This window comes from Nanorana parkeri, unplaced genomic scaffold, assembly GCF_000935625.1.
Source record: "Nanorana parkeri isolate BGI_ZX_2015 unplaced genomic scaffold, ASM93562v1 scaffold2090, whole genome shotgun sequence".
NCBI classification, from domain to species: Eukaryota; Metazoa; Chordata; class Amphibia; order Anura; family Dicroglossidae; genus Nanorana; species Nanorana parkeri.
In genome coordinates, this window is record NW_017308358.1 from 127,812 (window position 1) to 138,090 (window position 10,279).

At 47.5% G+C, this 10,279-nt stretch overlaps 1 protein-coding gene across 6 annotated transcripts in view; it reads left to right on the top strand.

The window, feature by feature from the left end:
• MPRIP (myosin phosphatase Rho interacting protein) overlaps positions 1 to 10,279 on the top strand; it is a 133,229-nt gene that overhangs the window by 67,432 nt on the left and 55,518 nt on the right. For all 6 annotated transcript variants that reach the window (XM_018572631.1, XM_018572633.1, XM_018572636.1 and 3 more), the window contains exon 4: positions 8,659 to 8,807. In XM_018572631.1, the coding sequence (XP_018428133.1) occupies positions 8,659 to 8,807 (149 nt within the window). The remainder of the gene's footprint in view (positions 1 to 8,658; positions 8,808 to 10,279) is intronic.

The following is a 10,279-nucleotide window of genomic DNA, read 5'->3' on the forward strand; positions in this document are numbered from 1 at the left end:
TGGTCTGCATGCAAATATAAAAAAAAAATATATAGTCAGGTGTGATAAAGGAAAAAAGTTAATCTTTAAGGCAATTTATGGTTCCGTCTACTTGACTTGATATCACCAAATGTATTTCCTACTTCCGGTTCATCCCCCATCCATGCTGTTTAGTGCTGTTGCAATGGCTAGCCAAACTCCGGCCCTCCAGCTGTTGCGGAACCACAAGTCCCATGAAGCATTGCAAGACTCTGGCAGCCAGAGGCATGACTCCCAGAGACAGATGCATTATGGGATTTGGAGTTGTCGCAACAGCTGGATGGCCTGAGTTTGGCTACCCCTGGTATAGATCATGGATAGGTAACGCTCGGCATGCCAGATGTTGTGGAACAACAAGTCCCATGAGGCATATCCGAAGTTCTACAGACCAGTTCCAGGTTCAGAAACGTTTGAAGCTGTAAGATCAGCATGACGGCAAACTAGCCATTGCGGCGGTCTCTGTATTTTGGCGCCATGTACTTTGATTCTTACAAGTTTGGATTCCGCATGCGTTTCTCGGAAACGGTTAACGTTTCTTCTTTTGTTACAAACTCTGATTTTTCACTCCCGCCTTCGTGCGCAGAATTCAGCCGAGACGGGCCGAGTCCGGCCCAGTTCTGGGGAAGGTTAAACGGGCTTGTTCGCGATTACCACAGCCGGTGACGCTGCAAAGGCCGCGGAGCGATTTGCTAGAAAGCGAGTGTGTGAGATGAAGTGGGGAGCCGAGCCTCTCGCACATCATATCCATATAAGGGCACAGACAGACCCCGCTCGACGGGTGGAATCTTACATTTTTTGTACGCGCTCGAAGCAGACAGATTAGTTATTTTGGGTATAAGGTCGTGTTCCAATTACACTCTCCTACCCGAGGCATTTGTTTTGGGGAAATTATGGAGAAAAGAAGTTAACCCTGACTGACTCCAGTGGAAAGCCCAAATGCTCTCTCTCGTTTTTATCATGAGAAGGTTTGATCCACCTTAATAAAGGTTTGGTCCACCTTCATAATGGTTTGGTCCACCTTCATAATGGTTTGGTCCACCTTAGTAAAGGTTTGGTCCACCTTAGTAAAGGTTTGGTCCACCTTGAGTAAAGGTTTGGTCCACCTTAAACTGACATTTTAAGCAATATGGACAATGTACGATATAAAGAGGAACCATGAAGTCCTCCTTGTTGGCTGTCACAGGGACATCTCCAGCCCGGTTCTTTGGACGGGAGTCAGCGGAGGATGGAACCCTGGCACACTTCTCTAGAACTTTGATGGCGTTCCACCTCTGTGATGACCATTAATAATGAAATCGACTTAAAACGTTCGAAGAAAACATAACATTTTGGAATGAAAGGACTTTCCCGAATGAAAAACCACGGTAACTGTTACAATTTACTTTGAGAAAAATTTTCCATGCAGCTCCTTCGATTGTCTTTTTCGCCACGATGGTCGATTTGACACCATTACATTTTTGAAAATTGAATGAACGTTCCGAATACATTTTAAGGGGGCCGGCTTTGGTTTCATATTTATATTCCAAAGCTGGAGAACCGCTGAGTGGCGTAGTTGACGTCTGGAGAAAAGTTTTGGAAGACCCTTGTAGAGGGTCACGTGATTCCGCGTTCAAGGCCATTCTCCTGTCTTGTCCAAGGCGTTGTCATCTCGAATAACTACTGCAGTTAAAGGATAAGTGCACTTATCCTTTTTTTTCTTCCTCTGGATGTCAACAAACGGGAGCAGCAGCCATTGGATCTCGTTAAGTACGGATCTGTGGAGGGCGTGCGTGAGATCCTTTAGGTTAGGGAGGAAAAGGGGGCAAAAAGAATGTAAACTTTGTCTAAAAGTTTGGACTCGATCAATAAAAGCTCATGTCATCTTTAACAAGTGAATGCAATTTCAAATCTGCAGCTTTCAGTAAAATAATTCCCTGTTGATCCTGCCATAAGGTTCCTTGTTCAGTGACTTCCTGTTATAGAATGCATTGTCACCCTGACACACGGGGCTTCTCGTCTACAAGGTCTTTCTGACACACATTGCACAAGCATGCCCCACCGTTGTCACCATAAGGAAACCTGCCTTGAGTATTGACTTGCAGCTGCCAGTTGAGTGAACGCATGTAGACAGGAAGTGCCTGCAAAGGGGTTACAGGAGATGAGCAGAACTGACAAGTGAGAGTGGAATATTTTCTGTTTCACATTGTCAGGGTTGACATCTTATAACGTGTAGCCCGAGGCTACGAGCTTTCGAGAAATGTCTCTACATATGAAGTCTTCTGATATATACTGAGGCCATTTATATCGACCTGTCGAAATATTTAAATGTCAGGAAATTGTTCAAATTAATTTTCTCATTTAGTTTTGTGATATCAATTTGTGGCTGTAAGAATCTTGCAATGCCTCATGGGACTTGTAGTTACAGCTGGAGGGCCAGAGTTTGCCCACCCCGGGCCTATAGGATCCCCGCAGCTGATCTCTTCCCTTCATTCTGCACTGTGTCTTGGTGTGGAGACAACCATCTCTATAGAGCTGTAGATAATCTCACACTGCCAAACTTCAGCTAGGAGGATAACGGCACAGGAAGCGACGGCTGGTGTGCCACATCTACATCCCTTCTAGGTTTTTTTTAGGGAACATGAGTTGACTAGGAACCAATAACATCACTGGGGTGTGACTAGGGTTGCTGCTTATCCAGCTCTTTTCCCAGCCTGGACAGTAAGAATTTGGTCTTGTTGCCAATGTAATTAATAGCAGACACATTATAGGGCTGATATACACTGAGTGGCCAGATTATTATGACCACCTGACATTTGTAGGTAAATTAGCTATAATTTCACGCTGAAGTTGCTAGAGGGCCAGACCATTATAAGAAAGGCCTTTAGTTTCCCGTGCCTTAGAAGTTTCCTGGTTTCTAGTGGTTGAGTGGTAAGATCACCTCATAGTACAGGGTCACCTTCCACGTTTGTCTTTCCAACTCTGAACTTTCTCGCCCTTGTTTTTATATTGAGCCGAGGTGAACTTTCCTGCCCCGGTGCCATCCATCAATCTCTCTGTCTCCTTGGTGTTCTCTACACTCTGTTTACCTCTTGTTTGAGAAGTTCCCAGTCTGTATCTGCATTCCCATAGCAATAATAACCCCTCTGTCCTGTGACGGCGCTCTGTGCTTGAGGAAACCTAGAGAGAGCCTCGGGGTGCCATGCATTGTGTAAGCAAATCACAGGGGAGGTTGCTTGCTGGCAGCTTACTGGTTCCCAGTACAAACAGACAATTAATAAATCAGAGTAGAACTGGAATAGAAGTCATTGGTGGCTTCAGGTCCCCGACAGTCCCGTACTCATTCTTTGATTTATGTGGCAGCGGCATTCATTACATCTCCCACCTTTCATGTATAGACTTAGCTGTGTAATTTACCAGGAAGTGGTGACATGACTTTGGAAGCTACCAGGAAGTGGTGACATGACTTTGGAAGCTACCAGGAAGTGGTGACATGACTTTGGAAGCTACCAGGAAGTGGTGACATGACTTTGGAAGCTACCAGGAAGTGGTGACATGGCCTTGGAAGCTGCCAGGAAATGGTGACATGACCATGGAAGCTACCAGGAAGAGGTGACATGGCCTTGGAAGCTGCCAGGAAATGGTGACATGGCCTTGGAAGCTGCCAGGAAATGGTGACATGACCATGGAAGCTGCCAGGAAATGGTGACATGACCATGGAAGCTACCAGGAAAAGGTGACATGACCATGGAAGCTACCAGGAAGTGGTAACATGACCATGGAAGCTAACAGGAAGTGGTGACATGACCATGGAAGCTAACAGGAAGTGGTGACATGACCATGGAAGCTAACAGGAAGTGGTGACATGACTTTGGAAGCTAACAGGAAGTGGTGACATGACTTTGGAAGCTAACAGGAAGTGGTGACATGACTTTGGAAGCTAACAGGAAGTGGTGACATGACTTTGGAAGCTAACAGGAAGTGGTGACATGACTTTGGAAGCTAACAGGAAGTGGTGACATGACTTTGGAAGCTAACAGGAAGTGGTGACATGACTTTGGAAGCTAACAGGAAGTGGTGACATGACTTTGGAAGCTAACAGGAAGTGGTGACATGACTTTGGAAGCTAACAGGAAGTGGTGACATGACTTTGGAAGCTAACAGGAAGTGGTGACATGACTTTGGAAGCTAACAGGAAGTGGTGACATGACTTTGGAAGCTAACAGGAAGTGGTGACATGACTTTGGAAGCTAACAGGAAGTGGTGACATGACTTTGGAAGCTAACAGGAAGTGGTGACATGACTTTGGAAGCTAACAGGAAGTGGTGACATGACTTTGGAAGCTAACAGGAAGTGGTGACATGACTTTGGCATCTAACAGGAAGTGGTGACATGACTTTGGAAGCTAACAGGAAGTGGTGACATGACTTTGGCATCCTCCTTTATTTACAAGTATAGCTTTGGAATAGGAATTTGACTTTAAAATGGCTTCCTGCATTAGACCTCCAAGGTAGAGGCCAAAATGTTCTTTTCTAGCTTTGGAGGGGATGGGGGAAGGATTAGAACTCTTGTCTGGTGGTTTGGCTGCTACCCAACTGAGAGGTGTAACATCACTTCCTGTCCTGGTGACAACACTCATCAGACAGGAAGTGAGAGAAGTCTGAAAAAGGGATCTAGACAAAAATAAAAACCTGGCAGTCATTCTAGCCTTTCCCAACTCTACTAAAGGAAGGTAGGGATGCACCGAAATTAAATATTCAAACCCAAATTTTAAAATTTCTCAGGCTGAAACTGAAAATTACTTTTTTCCCCCCCTGTCTGAGGTGCTGTTGAATTGTTACCCCCACTTCCTGTTTGGTAAAACCGTCATCAGCAGGACAGGAAGTGAGGGGAGATCTCTCGTACTGAAACCTGGATAGCAGTTAAATAAACTGACTGGAGTTAAAGGAGAACTATGGGGTAAGTGGTTTTCCCCCATAATTCTCTTTAGAGTCACGGGAGGACTCTAACCTCCTCCTGTGACCCAAAGCTCATTATACCGTGTTTCCCCGAAAATAAGACACTGTCTTATATTTTTTTTGGCTCAAAAAAGACCTCTAGGTCTTATTTTCGGGGTAGGTCTTATTTTGTTTTTTATTTTAATGTACAACAATCCAAACGTATTCATGTACAACAGTCTACATGTATTCATGTACAAAAATAGGGTGATCAGGGCAATTTGCTAACCAATCGTTGGCCAGAATGAGCGAAGAGCGCTTTCACTATCGATTCCTCACAGGTGGAGTGCATTTGGTATCACTCCGCCTGTGACAGGAGGCGGCGCTATAGAGGAAGCATTGGCTTATGCAGCTCTGCTCCCTCCGCTGCCGCCTCGCTTCCTCTAGCGCTGGCTTCATTGGCACCGCTGATTCTCTCCCGCGGCTCTTCAAGTTCCCCCTTATGCCACCACCGTCCCTGGGAATGGTCACAACTAGGTCTTATTTTCGGGGTAGGTCTTATTTTCGGGGAAACAGGGTATAGCGGGCTATTGCCTGCAATATACGGAGAGACAGTCGGGACGGATCGCGACAATACTGTCTGGATCCACCCAGCTGCGTGAATGACAGCGGGCTCTGCCTATCAAAAGGCAGAGCCAGCTGTGCCCGCCCCCTCCCCGTCCGTTCCTCCAGTCAACGCTGGAGGATCGGAGAGGGGAGGGGGGAATGCATGCGGGGAGCCGTGACTGACTGTCACCGCTCACTGCAGGGAGACGATCGGGAAGTGAGCTGATCGGCGGCATGTTTCTGCTCACTTCCCGATCTATGGAGCCGATCGGTGATGGCTTCTTTGTCACACGTCGGCTCTAACTATGAGGATGAGTGGAAATCACTCACCTCATAGTTCTCCTTTTAAGTGCTTATTTTGCCTGGGGAGCTAAAGTAACAGATATACTCACCTGAACCGTGATCCCAGCTGGCTGCTAGACCTGTCCCTTCAGGCCTCACTCCCCCTCGGCTCCAGCGGTCTAAGGTTCTGTGAGTCATCACGTCCTATTCAGTGTGTAGGACACTGAGGGACATACCATCACTGGAGTAGAGGGGGAGTTCTATACTCCGGTGTCAGTAAAGTGAAAAGAAACAGCTACAAATAATCAGCATTTTGCAGTGTCAGTAAATGTTGCGATGGTCATCGGAGCCCCCGGATGAAGCCCCCCGCAGCCCTTTCTGTGGTGGTGTAAGCAGGAATCATTCATCTCCCGTGCTCCGAGGCCTGTGAGCCGGATTACAATAATGAGGCCTTTATTCGCCGCTCTCCTCCCCCCCCATTACACAGGGTGATCTATTTCTTTGTCATTCAGCCCGCGTCTCCTTTCCAAGTGGGTCTGCATGAGTCCAGCCGGGTTCTTGGCTGTCGTAGTGTGTGTGTGTGAGAGAAGAGAGCGGCCCTGCAGGCTTTGTACACGTCGCAGCTTTCCCCAGCAAATGACCCCCTTTTTTTTCTCTTTTCCTGGAAGCCGGGCCGTCATGTGATACAACAAGGCACCGTGAACGCGCGGCCCTCTGTAGCGCCTCTCATGCATGACACGGGCTCGTAGCATCTGGTACAGTTCAATCATAAAACCGGTTCTCCTGGTTCCGTCTCTAGTTTGGGAGGCACATCATCAGCGGCGTGTTTTTCTTCCTCGCCGTGGTGCGGAGTAGCTGCGCGCAGAGATGGCCTGTAATTGGTGTTTTTTCTTTATTGGTAGTTTGTTCTTTATAATCTTATCTCGTTACCTGCCCTGTAATTTGGAGTGACGGCTCCGACCCCCCCGCCGGTTCCATTGCTGTCTGTACAGTAACACATGTGGGTGAAACCTTTCATTCCGCAGAGTCCCTTAGTATTGGGTTGCACCCTGTAATCAGCAAGACAAACAGATGAGCAAATGTTTAAAAGCCCGCTCTGGGCTGCTGGGAAATCTACCCAGGAAGTGCCCAACCCCCCCCCCTGTACGGGTCACATGCAGGTTTGGTTGTGGGGCAAATAATAAGTACAAATTCGTACGTTAAGGCCGGTCATACGTTAGGAGAGGGTTAGGGGAACTCCGGCCCCCCAGCTGTGGTGGCACTACAAGTCCCATAGGGCATTGCAAGATTCTCACAGCTACATTCAGACATTCACAGCACGGATGGGGGAATCCCCTCTCTCTGGGCTATTGTATTGTGACAGCGCCCGGTGTCAGCATTCCAGAACAGCGGCTGCAGCTGATTGGCTGGCTATGGGGCTCTTCGGACCGACTCCTTTTGGGAAAAGTCAATTGGAAATTTGACTTTTGTCAAATAGGAAGTCCTGATTCGGCCAAAATGTGACCATTGCATGGGCAGGTTAAAGGAGAACTATGACGGGGGGGAGGGCGGGGGGGGCGGGTCTGCCTCTAGATAGGGATCCGCTTCAGCTGCGGCGTCTCAGTATACCACGAACTACAGCTCGCGGTATACGGAGCTTAGGGTGACGGGAGGACGCTAGTTTGTGTCCTCCGGTTACCCTAAGGAGAACTATGGGGAAAAGACCTAACTCCATAGTTCTCCTTTTAAGAAGGCCATGTATGGAGTGAATTTTGGACAGTACGCAATGAACCTGCATGGCTGGACCTGTCAGCTGCCTCCCACCCAACATCCTTCAATCTGAAAAAGCGAAGGAGCTGGGGAGAAATGTTTTGGCTGAATAACTGCAGCCAATCAGCTGCAAGGACAGTTTTGGTATTCTGACAGCCTACGCATTCACCACAGTCGAAATACAATAGCCAGGTGGTGGGGTTGGGAGGGATTGGGGGATTCACCCAGCCATGCTGTTGGCATACATGGGGGGGGAATCTAGCGTTTTTGTGATCATGAGAAAAGTTTAAGTGTTCAAAAATGTTTAAAGTAAAATAAAACAAAAATAAATTAAATAAATATAAAAATAAGTAAAATTTAAAGTTAAATAAAAATTTTTTCAAGTCCCCCAACCCCTGCGTACATGTGTATCTGAATGTAAACACATGCGTCGGGTGCACCTACGCATATAAACACTGGTTGTGTCACACAGTGTTAGCAATAATTCCCGGGCCATTATCCCCAGTTAAGTCTAAAGGCTCATGCTGAGGGGCATGCACGTCTGTTGTGTGGGCGCAGACAGTACGCATCCAAGTGCGGGCACCTGGAGCCACACAGATGTGCAGTTTCAGGTGACCATGTGACCGCATGTTATGGCGTGCAGCCCCGTCCTCCCATAGGGAAGAACAGACTGCTGCGCACAACTACACGCAGCTCCTCTCCCTCCCGGGATGTTATATACAGCGTGCACGCCCGTCCGCAAGAGCGCACAATGTCTGAGGCTGGACATGTTTGGTATCTATGTAATCGGCATTTACCAAATAATTGGTTGCTGTTGTGTTTGTGTGCAATTAAATTGAACACATTTTTACTAACAATATGGTTGCCATAATCTGTTCCACTAATAAAATGTCCCCCTTTTCATGCGCCGGCGTCTCTGCTTTTAGAAAGTTGATAATTTTTGGTGGTTTCACCAATCTTCAGGCCTAAAATGTGCATTTTAATGTGTAAAACGTTCCTGGCAGAGAAGGAGTTAATGATGTGACGGAAATGTCTTTTGTGTTTTGTCACATTTGTACTCAGTATGTTTGTATTTTATCTTCTCTTTCAGCCCACAACCCTCCCTCAGGGGACGATCAACATGAACCAGTGTACGGACGTGATCGAGGCCGAGAGCCGCACTGGGCAGAAGTACTCTCTCTGCATCCTCACCCCCGAGGAGCACTTCATCCGGGCCGAGAACAAGGAGATCATTAATGGGTGAGTCTCTCTTCTCACTGGATTGCATTTCTTTGGCTCTGTAGCTCTCTGACACTGTGTGATAGGGGTAGGCAACCTCGGCACTCCAGCAGTGGTGAAACTACACATCCCATCATGCCTGTGGCTGTCAGTCTTGCAATGCTTCATGGGATTTGTAGTTCCACAGCAGCTGGTTGCCCACCCCTGCCGAAAGAGCTCTTTCTTCATTACTGACCTACTGTCATTACTATATTGATGAAGGGGGGGAGAACCAGGGAAGGCCTGATATTTGGAGCGGTGCCGAGGTCTGCGCCACCATTTTACAGCTTTGAAGTTTATGCAAACCTGAAGAATGAGGATCAGCATGACAGCCAGTCAGCCGGCCTTTTCAGAAGGAGGTTTCAGCAGCAGCCAGCCTCTATAATTCTTTCACGTCGGGTTCCCTTTAAGAAGCAGAGAAGCGGTGAATCCTCCAGGTGTGTTAGGTTGGCCCAACCTGAACCTGGGAGCCGAAATCCTACAATAGGGACATTGTACCTCCTGCTTTGTTCCGGGGAGACACCCAGAGAGATCAGTAGACGCTGTGACAGCCGGCCCTGGCGGCAGCTTCTGTCATCTTCCTCAGTCTGTACTTCATATGGACGCTCCGTCCTCACTTTCTGCATCTTCACTGTGTCTGCACTTTCCTTGTCATGTCTCCGGTCCATCTGTGAAGAAACGTCCCTTTTCATCTCAAAGGAAAAACTGTCATCGTTTCGTATTATTTTATCCTGAATCATCCAATCAGTGCTCACGCCTCAATAGCCCTGTTTTGTACTTCTATGGCGCGGCCATTTTTGTTCATTACCCTGTGCAGTCTCTGCTTCCTCCTCAGTAGTGCTGCAGAGTGACTGCACTTCACTGCTCCTCTCAGTCCAGTTCCATGGGTCAGTGTGACCTCTGTCCCTAAAAGGCCTATGAAGCTTCTCGGGAGTCCTTACACGGAATCACTATGCATTGTGGTGCGCTGTAACGTAGGTGTGTTTGGGGAAAGTGCGTTGTGGTGTCTTTACCGCAGTGCAAACTGTGACTCGGCCTTTGAGGTTGTAGGAAACGTAATCCGTTCTGTGTCTTCAGTCAGGTTGTCTGGAGTCGGGATCTCCCTTTAACTGTCGTTCCACTCATGGCCTCGTCGGCCCATGTAAATTTCCTTCACACGCTCCTTCTCCTCGGAGTGCCCTGGAGTTCATTGGAGAGGCAGCGCGCTCAGTGCTCGCTTCATCACAAGCCGAAATATATCACACGCAAATTCTTCTGGTTCTTTCATGAAGTCGGAGGGATTACAAGTGCCAGAGGGGAGCTCCTTATTACCTATGATTATTTTGTTGGCTAAAAAATGTTTTTTGTAATTATGTAATAATGCCCAGAAGTAATTTCTGTTACTTGTGTGCCATTGGCTGATCTTAACCACTTTGCTTAAAATAGCCTTGTGCTAATTGGCTCAGCTGAATGAC